The sequence below is a fragment of the Carcharodon carcharias genome, chromosome 1 (assembly GCF_017639515.1).
Source record: "Carcharodon carcharias isolate sCarCar2 chromosome 1, sCarCar2.pri, whole genome shotgun sequence".
NCBI classification, from domain to species: domain Eukaryota; kingdom Metazoa; phylum Chordata; class Chondrichthyes; order Lamniformes; family Lamnidae; genus Carcharodon; species Carcharodon carcharias.
Window position 1 is genome coordinate 12,854,230 of NC_054467.1, and position 17,974 is coordinate 12,872,203.

General features: G+C 46.5%; 1 protein-coding gene across 4 annotated transcripts in view; it reads left to right on the forward strand.

Annotated features, from left to right (window-relative positions):
• Positions 1 to 17,974, forward strand: part of fam13a (family with sequence similarity 13 member A) — a 228,579-nt gene that overhangs the window by 166,076 nt on the left and 44,529 nt on the right. For all 4 annotated transcript variants that reach the window (XM_041216175.1, XM_041216348.1, XM_041216260.1 and 1 more), the window contains exons 9-12: positions 1,040 to 1,081; positions 3,076 to 3,255; positions 11,964 to 12,165; positions 15,384 to 15,505. In XM_041216175.1, coding sequence (XP_041072109.1) covers positions 1,040 to 1,081; positions 3,076 to 3,255; positions 11,964 to 12,165; positions 15,384 to 15,505 — 546 coding nt within the window. The remainder of the gene's footprint in view (positions 1 to 1,039; positions 1,082 to 3,075; positions 3,256 to 11,963; positions 12,166 to 15,383; positions 15,506 to 17,974) is intronic.

Sequence of the window (17,974 nt, forward strand, 5' to 3'; positions counted from 1 at the left end):
GAATATTCGCCTTAGCTACTCCATGTGGCAGTGAGTTCCACAATCTAGCCACTCTGGTTAAATGGTGTGTGTCGGTTAAACGAAACTGGATCCTGTTAAGAAATGTTTAAACTGCTGCATTAACTGCCAGAGTTTTTATTTCCGGTAGTAGAGTTTTGAAGGCAAGAGATTAGGCTGCATCACTTGAATTACTGGCATTCCATAGACCAAAAGACGTTTTTACTCAGTATTTTTTTCCCCCTTGTAAATCACTCGTTGTTCTTGAAGAGCACGTGCCTGGTGACCAGTGTTAGTTTGGAAAAATATTGACAGCACCAAAGGCACTTGATCACCTTTCTCTTCATTCTGTCTGTTCTCGAATGCATGTTCAGTAACTATGTTACTCTCAAAGCTCTTGGGGGTTTCATTCTACGTGACTGCAACTTTTCCAATTTGCGAGACAAGATCTTGCCGCAGTTGAGGATTAAAGTCTTTCGCTCCAGGTCTCTGTGTTCCTCCCAATTACCTTAATCTACTCCAGTCAGATTCAGAAGGGTAAATTCACTGGCTCTGCGCTTTCTAGCATGAGGTCACAACTCGAGCGCTCAGCTGCCCCCTGAGAAAACAGTTTGTGCTGGCATTACTTTCCTCTCTTTTACACCCCAATAGCTCGTTTACATTACAACGGCATCTGTCCTCTGAGGCAACAGCAAAGAAAGGCCATGAGTTACTGAGCAGTGTCCCCTGTTGTCTTGGCAATGACCTCTGCCCCGAGCAGTGGACAGTGCCAGTGAGTTGGGCAGATGGGCTCCTTTGCATCAACGATCGATTTAACCTAAACCTCACTAGCTTGTTTTTTTTCGAAGTAGTAGGTAAATTATTGCCCCCACCAAGCCCCCCCACCTCCACTTTGTCTTTAGAAAGTTCAATCAGGGGCCACATGACCTTTCCCCCTTGGAACCACTATGGCGCCAATTCTGGATCCTCTTATCTTTACTGTTGATCACCCACCCCTGGTGCTTTAATGATCTAATTTGCATGTCTTTGTTTGTCATTATAGTACACATGTGCCGTCAGTCAACAGCATGTCATCAGCAGGGGAGTAAGTGCACTTTATCTTAACTTTCTTCAATGTGAAAGGGTTTGTTTTCCGATTGTTTCCTGCTTCAAGAACATATCCAATGATGTTGAGGAAGAGCTGGTGGAAGGGAGGGGGAAGCGAGCCTAATTGACTCACGCTTTCAAAGACCTAGTCCAGACATGATGGGCCGAATAGCCTCCTTTTCTGACGGTGTGCCCTCAGATCCTTGCCCCCCCCCACCGATTTTCCATCCGACTATGGGTGATACTGGCACCGATAGCTGATTGACCCTGTCTGCCCTTGATTTCAGTGGTGCTGGATTGCTCAAGCACAAAGCCAGCACAAACATCAGAAGGGCTGAATGTCCTCCTCCCCTGCCGTAAATGCATATCGGTTGTACGAGAGCAAGCCTCCTGCCCTTTCCACCACCCCCCAACCCCCAAATCCCTCTGCGCAGTAACGGAGAAATGAAAATAATTCTTGAACAAAAGAACCTTTAGTTTAGAGATTCTATGAACAGCTCTGAATTGGACTGGGCATTAGTTGAGCAGTGTAACCCAGCACGGACCCAAGTTCACTGCCAGGGTTGCACCAAGTCAGGGCAGACGAGGTTCAGTTCAATTCCATTGCTACAGTTTGTGCTTGGGAAGGCTATATTGGTAGCATTCCTACAGCTAATCACTGTTCGCGATTTGAATGCATTATCTGCTAACAATGTTTCCTCACCAAACTCTGCACTTATATTACTCAGGCTAACTATACAGGACCAGACCCCTGAGCTAGTATCTCCTGTAATGATTTTGTAACAAGAGATGCATATCTTGTGCACTGTTGACTTGGTTAAGTTTATCACGTACACAGTCTTAACGGATGAGAAGCTATCTCTCAACTGCCATGTCTGCAGATTCTTTTTAACTCTTTCGAGGTTAAGCTCTGTCACGAGGAGAGGCTTTCAGTTGGATTAAAAGCTGGAAGCGGGCTAAGACAGAGCCACAACCTCTCTGTGGCCTGGAGTGGCACACAGGGTTACAGAAGGGTCATGCTGACCCAGTGTCCTGTACATCACAGCCCCCATGCTACCCCCCAACCCCAACCACTGACCACCCCCCCACCCCCCACGCCCCTGCCCACCCAACCACCCCATCCCCTGTGACTATATAAGAACACGGCAGGAGGCTGGCAGTGGAGTTCAGGCAGGCATCAGGTGAAAGGTCACATCGCTGCTACAGTTGCTCCTGAGGGACTGGTTGTTTCTTGACTGCCCCTTTTGTTGATCCTCGTATTTAATGTGTGAGATTGGATTGTGTGTTTGGCTCCTCCATCTCTCGTTATCTCTTGTAGTGGGTTTATCTGCAGCTTTTGCATTGTAGCTTATCTTGCCTTAGCTCAGAGACATTTGGTCACTTAATTGGCAGTTATTCCTTATCGATAAGTTCTTCAGATTCTTTGTCCTGTAGTGTGTATGTGTGTGAGAGAGAGCATGCATGTGTGAGTGCATGTGGGTCTGTCTGCATGTGAGCACTTATGTGTGCTTGTGTGGCTGCGTGCGCATGAATGCATGTTTCTGCCTGTGTGAGTGGTTGCACGTGTGTGCCTGCGTGTATGTGAATGCATGTGTGTGCTTGCATGAGTGCAATCATGTGTGCCTGCATGTGAGTGCATGCGTGGATGTATGAGCATGCAAATCTGTTTGTTTGTGTGTGTGTGTATTATGCACCTCTATGTGCATGCATGAGTGGGTGGCTGTATGCTGGCATGTTTTTGTGTGTGAGTGCATTCCTGCGTGTGTTTATGTGTATGTATCTGTGAGCAGGTGTATGTCTTTTAAAATGATTTCAGCTTTGACCTTAGTGCAGATTTGTTCACTGAGTGTACTTTTGAAAGGTAAAGAAAACTGTAAGGTGGAGTTTGTACATTTAATTTCAGCTGATTTCACATTAAAGGACCCGAATTTTCAAACAGGGGAAATTGCTGCAGCCCGCCAGTTGCTCAGTCACTCTGTTGTGTGTTTGCAGTTTTATAGAAAGGACCATCCGGTCAGCAGTGGAACAACATCTCTTTGACGCTCATGGCAGTGGAGGTCAAAGTTCAGAGGAATCTGAAACGGGGACATCTTCATCAACGGCAGCAGTCTCTGCAAGACAGAGGAGGAGACATCTGAAAGAACAGGATGAATACTGGAGAAGCAAAGAAATGTATGGATATTTTCATTACTGTTCTTATATTAGAGTCTGCATTTTAAACCAATAGATTAGAATATTTTTCACAGCATTTGAAATAAGGATAGATTATAATTGTAGCTTGACAACAAATGTTGAATCACTACACGCAATAGCCTCTTTGTTTTATAAAACTGCATGCTTTATGTGTAAAATATAAATCAACCGTTGATAATTTACTGCCTAGGCCAGATTTGATGCCGACTGTCCTCGGTTGGTTTAGAGCTGGAATGAGCTTCCTTCTGCAGCTTATGCTAGATGCAAAGCCTTGGTTTTGTTCAGGTTAATGAGAGGAATGTCGGCCAGCCCTGCCCCCACCCACCCCCAACATCTCTCTCCCCCCACCCCCACAACCGCTTCCAACAAAATGATTAAATAAACATGCTTTGTTCTTGCAGCTCATCCTCTATGCAGTGTTCCTTTGTCCTTATAGCCTTCTGTGCAAGCGTTCGAGCCTTCCGAGCTCTCGCCTCCCCAGGACTTGCACCCACTGTGGGTATCAGGGCAAGATCAGGGCCAGCCCCTAAGGCCTCAGTCGCTGTTCTGAACTGTGCCTGAGGATTGCGTGAGATTTTTTTTTTTTTTTGGAGGGTGTGGGGAGGTGGGGGGGATGGGCGGAAGGGTTTGCCAGGGGTTGTGGGGGGGAGGAATCTTCGAATTCTCTCCACCACCATCTTGGGAGGCTCCTGATTTCCATTTATCGCCTCCTTACAGCATTGCTGCTCAGAATTGAGCAGAGCGGAGGATCAAACCTTGAGCCTCAGGACTTGAGCGTACCTCAGTGACGGGGTCTTTTTTACCGTGCCCTGCGTTGAAAGATGGGAGAAGGGAGCTAGCTATTCAGGCACCGAGCCCATTCCACCCTTCTATTAAATCATGTTTGATCTGCAACCCCGCTCCATTTATCTACCTTTGCTCCGCATTGATCCTTACTTAATAATAAACCTACCCATGCTGAAAATTTAAACTGCTCCCTCCCACCGCTGCCCATTAACTTAGCCTTTTGGGGTGAGAGAGTTCCAGATTTCTCCTGCCTCCTGTATGAAAAAGAGTTTCCTGATTCTTACTCCTGAATAGCCCTGCTCTGATTTTAAGATTATGCCATCTTGTTCTAGGCTCTCTCGCCTGGGGAAATGGTTTTTATATTGACACTGTTCAAACCGTTTGTCATCTTAAATGCCTCAGTTAGATCACCCCTCAACCTTCTAAAATTAAGGGAATGCAAGCTAAGTTTACACGACCCAGCCTCATAAATTTAACACTTTAAAGCCTAGGTTCATTTATGGGGTGAATCTGTGCTGCAGCAGGGCCCATGTACCTTTCCTGAGGCCTAAGACTGAACACAGGTGGATTCAGACCAAGGCTGTGTACAACTGAAGCACATCTTGCTCTGCTTCGTGTCCAGCCATCTTGATACCAAGACCAACAGCCCAGCAGCCTTTCGGATTACATTTCGTAACCGTGCACAAGCTCTTAGTGTCTTGTGTACGAGCAAACCCAAATCCCTTTGCCCTTGTGGCTCCTGGCCTCTCACAATTAAGAAACTATCACCTGCCTCGAGTTTTGCCCACTTGCTTCGTCGGTCCAGGGGCTGGATTTTCAGCTCGGTGTGCAGGTGCGCGACCGACACACACACACTATCGTGAAATAGCGCCACGTCCTGATGTTGCCACGCACTTGCGTGATATTTCGATCGGCGGGTGCGTGCAGGAGTTGGCAGTGCACCCGCCGACCATTAGGAAGGTTGTTAAGCCCATTAACCAATTAGCTCAATAGAAACTTTCCCTGCCCGTCCAACCTTACGGTTGGCGAGCGGGCAAATAGGCCGAGCGGCCTTTGGATTTTTGAGGAGACCTCATCCGCGGGCGGAATGAGGTTTCCGATGTTAATTAAAAGTAAAGTAAAAGCTTTTTAGACCTCATTTCCAACATGTCCCTGCTTCACATGAGCGGACACGTTTTTTTTTTGAAAGCTTTATTTTTTAATGTGAAAAATCTTCAGCCCCTGAGGCAGGTTTTCTGTGCCTTCAGGAAGGTTTTTGTGAGCGCACTCGCGCTCAGGCGCTGACTTCACCTCCTACCCCGCCTCCCAGCCAACGCTGAGCGTTTCAGCACTCGAATCGCGCTGGCTGGCCGTTAATTTGGCCAGCCAGCGTGAAACCGCAGTCGGGGTCCGATGGTGGGCAGCGGACTGTTGCGCGGCCGTTCCTGGGCCCGCCCAACGAGGGGAAGATCCTCCCCCCCCCATGTCTCTTTGGAACTTTCACCTCCCAACCATTCAACTCTCGATGCCTTGTAAATTTGTCACCGTACTTCCAAAGTGTAAAGAACTGTGAGACGTTCTGATGCGTATTAATGGAGGTTCAGTTGTATTAATAAAAAGTTCGGGGTATATTAATGGCAGATCTGGAGACCGTGGGTTTGTTTGTAGATGTTTTGGGGTGTGTTATTGGAGGTTTTGGGGTGTCTTAATGCAAGTTCAGGGGGTGTTAATGGGGGTTTGGGGGTTATTAATGGGGGTTTGGGGGTTATTAATGGGGGTTTGGGGGTTATTAGTGGAGGTTTGGGGGTTATTAATGGGGGTTTGGGGGTTATTAGTGGGGGTTTGGGGGTTATTAGTGGAGGTTTGGGGGTTATTAATGGGGGTTTGGGGGTTATTAGTGGGGGTTTGGGGGTTATTAGTGGAGGTTTGGGTGTTATTAGTGGAGGTTTGGGGGTTATTAATGGGGGTTTGGGGGTTATTAATGGAGGTTTGGGGTTATTAGTGGAGGTTTGGGGGTTATTAATGGGGGTTTGGGGTTATTAGTGGAGGTTTGGGGGTTATTAATGGGGGTTTGGGGGTTATTAGTGGAGGTTTGGGGGTTATTAATGGAGGTTTGGGGGTTATTAGTGGAGGTTTGGGGGTTATTAATGGAGGTTTGGGGGTTATTAATGGAGGTTTGGGGGTTATTAGTGGAGGTTTGGGGGTTATTAGTGGAGGTTTGGGGTTTATTAGTGGAGGTTTGGGGTTTATTAGTGGAGGTTTGGGGGTTATTAGTGGAGGTTTGGGGTTATTAGTGGAGGTTTGGGGGTTATTAGTGGAGGTTTGGGGTTATTAGTGGAGGTTTGGGGGTTATTAATGGGGGTTTGGGGGTTATTAGTGGAGGTTTGGGGGTTATTAGTGGAGGTTTGGGGGTTATTAATGGAGGTTTGGGGGTTATTAGTGGGGGTTTGGGGGTTATTAATGGAGGTTTGGGGGTTATTAGTGGAGGTTTGGGGGTTATTATTGGAGGTTTGGGGGTTATTATTGGAGGTTTGGGGGTTATTAATGGAGGTTTGGGGGTTATTAGTGGAGGTTTGGGGGTTATTAATGGAGGTTTGGGGGTTATTAGTGGAGGTTTGGGGTTTATTAGTGGAGGTTTGGGGGTTATTAATGGAGGTTTGGGGGTTATTAATGGAGGTTTGGGGGTTATTAATGGAGGTTTGGGGGTTATTAGTGGAGGTTTGGGGGTTATTAGTGGAGGTTTGGGGGTTATTAATGGGGGTTTGGGGGTTATTAATGGAGGTTTGGGGTTATTAATGGGGGTTTGGGGTTTATTAGTGGAGGTTTGGGGGTTATTAATGGAGGTTTGGGGTTATTAATGGGGGTTTGGGGGTTATTAGTGGAGGTTTGGGGGTTATTAGTGGAGGTTTGGGGGTTATTAGTGGAGGTTTGGGGGTTATTAGTGGAGGTTTGGGGGTTATTAGTGGAGGTTTGGGGGTTATTAGTGGAGGTTTGGGGGTTATTAATGGGGGTTTGGGGGTTATTAATGGAGGTTTGGGGTTATTAGTGGAGGTTTGGGGGTTATTAATGGGGGTTTGGGGTTATTAGTGGAGGTTTGGGGGTTATTAATGGGGGTTTGGGGGTTATTAGTGGAGGTTTGGGGGTTATTAATGGAGGTTTGGGGTTATTAGTGGAGGTTTGGGGTTTATTAATGGAGGTTTGGGGGTTATTAGTGGAGGTTTGGGGTTTATTAATGGAGGTTTGGGGTTTATTAATGGAGGTTTGGGGTTTATTAGTGGAGGTTTGGGGTTTATTAGTGGAGGTTTGGGGTTTATTAGTGGAGGTTTGGGGTTTATTAGTGGAGGTTTGGGGTTTATTAGTGGAGGTTTGGGGTTTATTAGTGGAGGTTTGGGGTTTATTAGTGGAGGTTTGGGGTTTATTAGTGGAGGTTTGGGGTTTATTAATGGAGGTTTGGGGTTTATTAATGGAGGTTTGGGGTTTATTAATGGAGGTTTGGGGTTTATTAATGGAGGTTTGGGGTTTATTAATGGAGGTTTGGGGGTTATTAGTGGAGGTTTGGGGGTTATTAATGGAGGTTTGGGGGTTATTAGTGGAGGTTTGGGGGTTATTAGTGGAGGTTTGGGGTTTATTAGTGGAGGTTTGGGGTTTATTAGTGGAGGTTTGGGGTTTATTAATGGAGGTTTGGGGGTTATTAATGGAGGTTTGGGGTTTATTAATGGAGGTTTGGGGGTTATTAATGGAGGTTTGGGGGTTATTAATGGGGGTTTGGGGTTATTAGTGGAGGTTTGGGGGTTATTAATGGAGGTTTGGGGGTTATTAGTGGAGGTTTGGGGGTTATTAGTGGAGGTTTGGGGGTTATTAGTGGAGGTTTGGGGGTTATTAATGGAGGTTTGGGGGTTATTAATGGAGGTTTGGGGGTTATTAATGGAGGTTTGGGGGTTATTAATGGAGGTTTGGGGGTTATTAATGGAGGTTTGGGGGTTATTAGTGGGGGTTTGGGGGTTTATTAATGGAGGTTTGGGGTTTATTAATGGAGGTTTGGGGTTTACTAGTGGAGGTTTGGGGTTTATTAGTGGAGGTTTGGGGTTTATTAGTGGAGGTTTGGGGTTTATTAGTGGAGGTTTGGGGTTTATTAGTGGAGGTTTGGGGTTTATTAGTGGAGGTTTGGGGGTTATTAGTGGAGGTTTGGGGTTTATTAGTGGGGGTTTGGGGGTTATTAATGGAGGTTTGGGGTTTATTAGTGGAGGTTTGGGGGTTATTAATGGGGGTTTGGGGGTTATTAGTGGAGGTTTGGGGGTTATTAATGGGGGTTTGGGGGTTATTAGTGGAGGTTTGGGGGTTATTAGTGGAGGTTTGGGGGTTATTAATGGAGGTTTGGGGGTTATTAGTGGGGGTTTGGGGGTTATTAATGGAGGTTTGGGGGTTATTAGTGGAGGTTTGGGGGTTATTAGTGGAGGTTTGGGGTTATTATTGGAGGTTTGGGGGTTATTAATGGAGGTTTGGGGGTTATTAGTGGAGGTTTGGGGTTTATTAGTGGAGGTTTGGGGGTTATTAATGGAGGTTTGGGGGTTATTAATGGAGGTTTGGGGGTTATTAGTGGAGGTTTGGGGGTTATTAGTGGAGGTTTGGGGGTTATTAATGGGGGTTTGGGGGTTATTAATGGAGGTTTGGGGTTATTAATGGGGGTTTGGGGTTTATTAGTGGAGGTTTGGGGGTTATTAATGGAGGTTTGGGGTTATTAATGGGGGTTTGGGGGTTATTAGTGGAGGTTTGGGGGTTATTAGTGGAGGTTTGGGGGTTATTAGTGGAGGTTTGGGGTTTATTAATGGAGGTTTGGGGTTTATTAATGGAGGTTTGGGGTTTATTAGTGGAGGTTTGGGGGTTATTAATGGGGGTTTGGGGGTTATTAGTGGAGGTTTGGGGTTTATTAATGGAGGTTTTGGGTTTATTAGTGGAGGTTTGGGGTTTATTAGTGGAGGTTTGGGGGTTATTAATGGAGGTTTGGGGGTTATTAATGGAGGTTTGGGGGTTATTAATGGAGGTTTGGGGGTTATTAGTGGAGGTTTGGGGGTTATTAGTGGAGGTTTGGGGGTTATTAGTGGAGGTTTGGGGGTTATTAGTGGAGGTTTGGGGTTTATTAGTGGAGGTTTGGGGTTTATTAGTGGAGGTTTGGGGTTTATTAGTGGAGGTTTGGGGTTTATTAGTGGAGGTTTGGGGTTTATTAGTGGAGGTTTGGGGTTTATTAGTGGAGGTTTGGGGTTTATTAGTGGAGGTTTGGGGTTTATTAGTGGAGGTTTGGGGTTTATTAGTGGAGGTTTGGGGGTTATTAATGGAGGTTTGGGGTTTATTAGTGGAGGTTTGGGGGTTATTAGTGGGGGTTTTGCGTTTATTAGTGGAGGTTTGGGGGTTATTAGTGGAGGTTTGGGGGTTATTAGTGGAGGTTTGGGGGTTATTAGTGGAGGTTTGGGGGTTATTAGTGGAGGTTTGGGGGTTATTAGTGGAGGTTTGGGGTTTATTAGTGGAGGTTTGGGGTGTATTTGTGGAGGTTTGGGGGTTATTAGTGGAGGTTTGGGGGTTATTAGTGGAGGTTTTGGGTTTATTAGTGGAGGTTTTGGGTTTATTAGTGGAGGTTTTGGGTTTATTAGTGGAGGTTTTGGGTTTATTAGTGGAGGTTTTGGGTTTATTAGTGGAGGTTTTGGGTTTATTAGTGGAGGTTTTGGGTTTATTAGTGGAGGTTTTGGGTTTATTAGTGGAGGTTTTGGGTTTATTAGTGGAGGTTTTGGGTTTATTAGTGGAGGTTTTGGGTTTATTAGTGGAGGTTTTGGGTTTATTAGTGGAGGTTTTGGGTTTATTAGTGGAGGTTTTGGGTTTATTAGTGGAGGTTTTGGGTTTATTAGTGGAGGTTTTGGGTTTATTAGTGGAGGTTTTGGGTTTATTAGTGGAGGTTTTGGGTTTATTAGTGGAGGTTTTGGGTTTATTAGTGGAGGTTTTGGGTTTATTAGTGGAGGTTTTGGGTTTATTAGTGGAGGTTTTGGGTTTATTAGTGGCGGTTTTGGGGTTATTAATGGCGGTTTTGGGGTTTGTTAGTGGGGGTTTTGGGGTTTGTCAGTGGGGGCTTTGGGGTTTGTTAATTGGGGTTTTGGGGTTTGTTAATTGGGGTTTTGGGGTTTATTAGTGGGGGTTTGGGGGTTTGTTAATGGGGGTTTGTTAGTGGGGGTTTTGGGGTTTGTTAGTGGGGGTTTTGGGGTTTGTTAGTGGGGGTTTTGGGGTTTGTTAGTGGGGGTTTTGGGGTTTGTTAGTGGGGGTTTGGGGGTTTGTTAATGGGGGTTTGGGGGTTTGTTAATGGGGGTTTGTTAGTGGGGGTTTTGGGGTTTGTTAGTGGGGGTTTTGGGGTTTGTTAGTGGGGGTTTTGGGGTTTGTTAATTGGGGTTTTGGGGTTTATTAGTGGGGGTTTGGGGGTTTGTTAGTGGGGGTTTGTTAGTGGGGGTTTTGGGGTTTGTTAGTGGGGGCTTTAGGGTTTGTTAGTGGGAGCTTTGGGGTTTGTTAGTGGGGGCTTTAGGGTTTGTTAGTGGGGGTTTGGGGGTTTGTTAATGGGGGTTTGTTAGTGGGGGTTTTGGGGTTTGTTAGTGGGAGCTTTGGGGTTTGTTAGTGGGGGCTTTGGGGTTTGTTAGTGGGGGCTTTAGGGTTTGTTAGTGGGGGCTTTAGGGTTTGTTAGTGGGGGCTTTAGGGTTTGTTAGTGGGGGCTTTGGGGTTTGTCAGTGGGGGCTTTAGGGTTTGTTAGTGGGGGCTTTAGGGTTTGTTAGTGGGGGCTTTAGGGTTTGTTAGTGGGAGCTTTGGGGTTTGTTAGTGGGGGCTTTGGGGTTTGTCAGTGGGGGCTTTAGGGTTTGTTAGTGGGGGCTTTAGGGTTTGTTAGTGGGGGCTTTAGGGTTTGTTAGTGGGGGCTTTGGGGTTTGTCAGTGGGGGTTTTGGGGTTTGTCAGTGGGGGTTTTGGGGTTTGTTATTTGGGGTTTTGGGGTTTATTACTGGGGGTTTGGGGGTTTGTTAATGGGGGTTTGTTAGTGGGGGTTTGGGGGTTTGTTAGTGGGGGTTTTGGGGTTTGTTAGTGGGAGCTTTGGGGTTTGTTAGTGGGGGCTTTGGGGTTTGTCAGTGGGGGCTTTAGGGTTTGTCAGTGGGGGCTTTAGGGTTTGTTAGTGGGGGCTTTAGGGTTTGTTAGTGGGGGCTTTAGGGTTTGTTAGTGGGGGCTTTGGGGTTTGTCAGTGGGGGTTTTGGGGTTTGTCAGTGGGGGTTTTGGGGTTTGTCAGTGGGGGTTTTGGGGTTTGTTATTTGGGGTTTTGGGGTTTATTAGTGGGGGTTTGGGGGTTTGTTAATGGGGGTTTGTTAGTGGGGGTTTTGGGGTTTGTTAGTGGGAGCTTTGGGGTTTGTTAGTGGGGGTTTTGGGGTTTATTAGGGGGGGTTTGGGGGTTTGTTAATGGGGGTTTGTTAGTGGGGGTTTTGGGGTTTGTTAATGGCGGTTTTGGGGTTAATTAATGGAAGTTTGCGTTTATTAATGGGGGTTTTGGGGTTTGTTAGTGGGGGTTTGGGGATTTGTTATTGGAGGTTTTGGAGTTATGAATAGAAGTTTTGAGGTAAGTTTCCTCAGGTTTTCTCCTGCTGCAACTTCATTGGAAAGTCTACTTGTCTGTGTCCACCAACCTTCTACCAACGTGATGGCAACTGAACATGAGAAGACCTGAGGAAATTCACCCCTAATTATCATTATGATAAATGCCCTGTTTCTAATCTGAAATGCAAGCTGGCATGTTGAATGCATTACAGAAGGCAGCCCCCATGCACCATGTAGCCAGTACTGAACTGCTCCTCACTGCACTCCCATTTCATGAAATGCCTTTTGTAAATTTGTTTAAACCTGCCTTGCTCCACAGGGATGACATCAACAAAGAGAACATTCCCTCTGCGTTCAGCACCAATGAGGAGGGCAGAACAGGCCATCTGGATCCTTCCCAGGCCAGTGATAAAAAGCTAAAAGAGAGCAACAGTAGCTACATCGAGGAAAGCATGAAGCCAAAGAGACAGAAATCAAGTTGTAAACTCTCTGAGCTAAATGAAAACCAGGATTCTCCAATGGTATGTTCATAGAGTAATTGAACCATAGAAAGGTTACAGCATGTAAGGAGGCTATTCAACCCATGCTGGCTCTCTGTAGGAGCCACTCACCCAATCCCAGTCCTTTTCCATAGTCCGGCAATTTTTTTCTCTTCAGATAATTTCCAGTTTTCTTGTGAAAGGCTTGAATGAATCTGCCTCCACCACACTCTCAGGCTGTGCATTCCAGACCCTAACTTCTTGCATCATGAAAAAAATTTTTCCTCATGTCGCCGTTGCTGCTTTTGCCAGTCACCTTAAGTCGGTGCCGTCTGGTTCTCAATCCATCCACAAATGAGAACAGTTTATTCCTGCTTACTCTGTGCAGTTCCCTCACAGTTTTGAACATTTCCCCATCTTCCAAGACAGAACAGTTCACAAATAACTCTGTGGGGCCATTATTGTTCTGACACCTGAAATGCTGTGTACAACACAGTTGGTCAGTCAGTTTGAAAGAAGAAATAATTTGCATATGTAAGTGCTTTTCACAGTCTCAGGACACGCCAAAGCACTTTTACAGTCAACAACGTGTAGCGGAATATAGGGAAATGTGGCAGCCACTTTGTGCACAGCAAGATCCCTCAAACGGCAATGAGATAATGACCAGATAATCTCTTTATTTAATAATGTTGATTTGAGGGTTCGATATTGGCTGGACACCAGGGATAACTCCCCTGCTCTTCTTGGTAATAGTACCATGAGTTCTTGGATGCCCAACAATGCGGGCACACGGGGGCCTCGGTTTAATGTCTCATCCGGAGGATGGTGCCTCTGACTCAAATTATAAATTCAGGCCTCTGGCTTGGTCCGCAAATCCACAACCTCCTGACTGAGAGGCAATAGTACCACTCACTGAGACATAGATGACACAAACAGTTGTCACTGGCCCCGTGACAGTCAACACCCGCGGGACCTTTCCCATCACACTCTCCCCTTTCACCAGCTCACTTGCCTCTCAGCCCATCCACTAAGCCCTGCCCACACGATCCTGCTGACGAAGACTTCCTCATATTGCCTTACTTGGCTGCAGCACGTGCTATCACTTTCCAAGGCTGGCAGCATTCAACTGTATGGCACACGACCTCTGACCTTCGTACTTTTACTGCTCCAGAGTTGCTTGCCAATGTTCCCAAGTGGCAGCATCTGCCCGCAACCAATAAAATATTGGAGGCAGAAGAGGGTGCGGGGTGAGGAAAAGCTGTGCAACTGGGTGGGGCTGCTTGACTGGGTGGGGTAGGACAGTTAGGAAGTCATGTGATGAAACCTCGAGGAATGCATCCAGCTGGAGCTGACAGCCCTGACAGGCAGCGTGGGTACACAGTCTGTGAGAAAGGATCGTTCACTTTTTTTAAAAAAAAAAAATCACGTCTAGGGAGGCACCCGGTAAGACGCTACTGCTCTACTTGGCACAGAGGGAATGCCAAATGTGCTGGCCTGGATTTTATATGTGTATTAGCTTGCTGTGTTTTCTCACTCTCGAGAAGACAATGGGCTCGACATAGACTTCTGGATATGAACTCGGTCCCTTCACTACAGGCCACTAACACAAATGACAGCTGTTGCTCCCATCCTCACTGCACACTAAACCCCCTGTTGGTCACAGATTTCAGTAAAGCGAATGAGTAAGACGCTTGAATTTTTCATGCTGTGTCCGCTTCAGCTGTGAAAAGTGTCTGAGTCATAAACTTCACTGCTTGCAAATGTGGCTTATTTCTGGAGCATTGTTTGGAACCGCATCATTCTAGAGTGGGAATAGCCATGCTGACACTGGGATTAATTTGAAGTGATATCTCACAGCATTACCTCACACTGGTACACAGTAAAGGACATCTATTCAGTCACACACCATTCTCCAGGCTCCAGTTGACCTTTTAAGTCCCCATTATGGCAGGCAGGATGTGTGCATTACTGGCCAGAAATAAGCTGTCTGCTATTTTGGGAAAGGAACGCAAGTTGACTACATTTCAAGGGGAAAACGATTTATTGAAATTAGGGCCAGGCGCAACTTGCAGCGCCTGTCTGCCAGTTTAGAATTAGGGTTAGACTCCTTGCTGCTGTCATCGCCCCCCCCAACCCAATTACTGTGACACCAGCAACAGCCCAATCATCAGCTCAACTGCAAATGAGGCCCAAGACCCACTACTGTGGAAACCTCAGGCCTTACCACTCTGACATAGTGATTCAACCGCTGCATTTCCTACATTACAATAGTGCCTACACTTCATTGGCTGGGAAGCACTTTGAGATGTCATGAAAGGTGCCCCTATAAACACAGGTTCCATTGGAGTTGGGATGACTGATGAAGGTCTTTGTGTAATATTGGTGTTCTGGTCTACGCAGAAAGAATTGCAATGTTGCTTGATGCCACTTTGGCTGAGCAGCTTTGTAACTAGCATTGTTGGAAACTGAGACTAATACCAGGAATGATTTGCTCAGAATTATCGGAATGGAAAAGCAGGAGTTGGGATCTGTGTCATGTATAGGGTTGCCAACCCTCTAGGATTGGCCTGGAGTCTCCAGGAGTTGAAGATCAATTTCCAGGACAGTGCTGTGTGCAACCCTAGAGAAAAATCGTCAGGACATTTCTTTGAACATTTCTCTTTCCCAGCTACAAAAATATTGAAAATGGGGGTAAAAGGCTACCTGGCTGACAGTCAAGTGTCATCCATTTGAGTAATGAGTCTTTTTATTTTCCATTTGGTGTCGGAAGGCAGTGTGTCACAAGGATGGATGTGTTAGCCAACTAATGGCCAGAAGGTGGGGGCAAGTCATGTGATGAAACCTCCAGGAATACATTTAATCACAGTTGGCAACCCTAATTATGAATCACATCATCAGTCCAGTGTCGATGATTTGTAGTTTCTCATTCCTTCTGTTAGAGAACAGGTAACCTTTGAGTGCCCCCACTCTCCTGCCAATTCCCTTAATTCCTTTAGTCTCCAAAAAGCCCTATTGATCTCCGTCTTGAATATACTGAACAATTGAGCGTCCACAACTACCTAGGGTAGAGAATTGCAAAGATTCAAAACCCTTTCAGTGAAGAAATTTCTCCTCATCTCAGTCCTAAACGGTTGACCCCTTATCCTAAGACTATGACCCCCCCTCATTCTGGACTCTTCAGCCAGGGGAAATGGACAGCTAGTTCCTCAGAGAATTTAGCTTTAAATGGTTTATTCTTAATTTAATTTTTTGCTTGGCAGCCCATGGAAAGCAGCAGCAGCGTTTCTACATCCTGGCCACCAGATCCACCCCTTGGAATGTCAGGGCCCGGAGGAGGTCTGAGTTTCCTAACGCAGCCAGAAGATCCAGCTGAACGAGAGAGGTAGGTTTCTCTGCACAAACCGAGCGGTGCATTTTGGAATTCGGTTCCGTTTTTCGCTTTTTGTTGTGACTGCACAGTTAATAGGGTCGTAAGTCACATTAGGACCTGCACCAGCATTCAGTTAGACCATGGACAATCTGTACGCCAGCTCCTTTTCCCTGCCTTTGCTGCACAGTCCAAAAATCTATCAATCTCCATCTTGAAAGCTAAGGCCCAGAACCCAGGGTTTTTTGGGGAGAGCGAATTCCAGATTTCCATTATCCTTTTTGGTGAAGAAGTATTTCCTGATTTCACTACGGAATGGCCGGGTGCTAATTTTAAGATTGTGTCCCCTTGTCCTTGATTTCCCCCAACAAAGCAAATAGTTCCTTTGTATCCTATCTATTAAATGCCTTTAACATTTTAAATACCTTGATCAGATCACCTTCTAGCCCTCCTATACTCAAAGAAATATAAGCCAAGTTTGTGCAGGCTGCCCTTCTACTTTAACCCTCCCAGCCCCGATTTAAAAACAATCCCCATCGATCACTACTCTCCTCCGTCTGGCTGAACTTGTTCTCACACTGAACAATTTCTCCTTCAATTCCTCTCACTTCCTCCAAATAAAAGGTGTGGCTATGGGTACCCGCATGGGCCCCAGCAATGCCTGTCTCTTTATGGGGTATGTGGAACATTCCTTGTTGCAGTCCTACTCCGGCCCCCTTCCACAACTCTTTCTCCGGTACATCGATGATTACTTCGGTGCTGTTTCATGCTCTCGTCGGGACTTGGAAAAATTTATTAATTTTGCTTCCAATCTCCACCCCTCCATCATTTTCACGTGGTCCATCTCTGACACTTCCCTTCCCCTCCTTGACACCTCTGTCTCAATCTCTGGTGATCGACTGTCCACCAATATCCATTACAAACCTACCGACTCCCACAGCTACCTCGACTACAGCTCCTCACACCCCGCTTCCTGGAAGGACTCCATCCCATTCTCTCAGTTCCTTCGCCTCCATCGCATCTGTTCCAATGATGCTACCTTCAAAAACAGTTCCTCTGACATGTCCTCCTTCTTCCTTAACCGAGGTTTTCCACCCACGGTCGTTGACAGGGCCCTCAACCGTGTCCGGCCCATCTCCCGCGCATCCGCCCTCACGCCTTCTCCTCCCTCCCAGAAACATGATAGGGTCCCCCTTGTCCTCACTTATCACCCCACCAGCCTCCGCATTCAAAGGATCATCCTCCGCCATTTCCGCTAACTCCAACATGATGCCACCACCAAACACATCTTCCCTTCACCCCCCCCTATCGGCATTCCGTAGGGATCGCTCCCTCCAGGACACCCTGGTCCACTCCTCCATCACCCCCTACTCCTCAACCCCCTCCTATGGCACCACCCCATGCCCACGCAAAAGATATAACACCTGCCCCTTCACTTCCTCTCTCCTCACCGTCCAAGGACCCAAACACTCCTTTCAAGTGAAGCAGCATTTCACTAGCATTTCCCCCAACTTAGTCTACTGCATTCGTTGCTCCCAATGTGGTCTCCTCGACATTGGAGAGACCAAACATAAACTGGGCGACCGCTTTGCAGAACACCTGCGGTCTGTCCGCAAGAATGACCCAAACCTCCCTGTCGCTTGCCATTTTAACACTCCACCCTGCTCTCTTGCCCACATGTCTGTCCTTGGCTTGCTGCATTGTTGCAGTGAAGCCCAACGCAAACTGGAGGAACAACACCTCATCTTCCGACTAGGCACTTTACAGCCTTCCGGACTGAATATTGAATTCAACAACTTTAGGTCTTGAGCTCCCTCCTCCATCCCACCCCCTTTCTGTTTCCCCCTTCCTTTTGTTTTTTCCAATATATTATGTAGATTTTTCTTTTCCCACCTATTTCCATTATTTTAAAATATTTTTAAATCTTTTATGCTTCCCCCACCCCCACTAGAGCTATACCTTGTGTGCCCTACCATCCATTCTTAATTAGCACATTTGTTTAGATAATATCACCAACTTCAACACCTATGTGTTCTTTTGTTCTGTTGTCTGTGACATCTTTTGATGATCTGCTTCTATCACTGCTTGTTTGTCCCTACAACCACACCAACCCCCTCCACTTCTCTCCCCCCCCGCCCCCGCCACACACCTTAAACCAGCATATATTTCACCCCTTCCTTGGATTCACCTAGTTCTGTTGAAGGGTCATGAGGACTCGAAACGTCAACTCTTTTCTTCTCCGCCGATGCTGCTAGACCTGCTGAGTTTTTCCAGGTAATTCTATTTTTGTTTTGGATCACTCTGATGAATCTGTGCTGCACTCCCTTCCGAGGCCAGCATATTCTTCCTGAGGTACAGTGCCCAACACTAAGCCCAGTGCTCCAGATAGGGTCTGATTAAGGCTTGTGGCAGCTTATAGAGAAGCATTGCATGAGCTGAAGGAGCAACTCACCTGCCTGCTCTCGCAGCTGAGAATTGATGTGA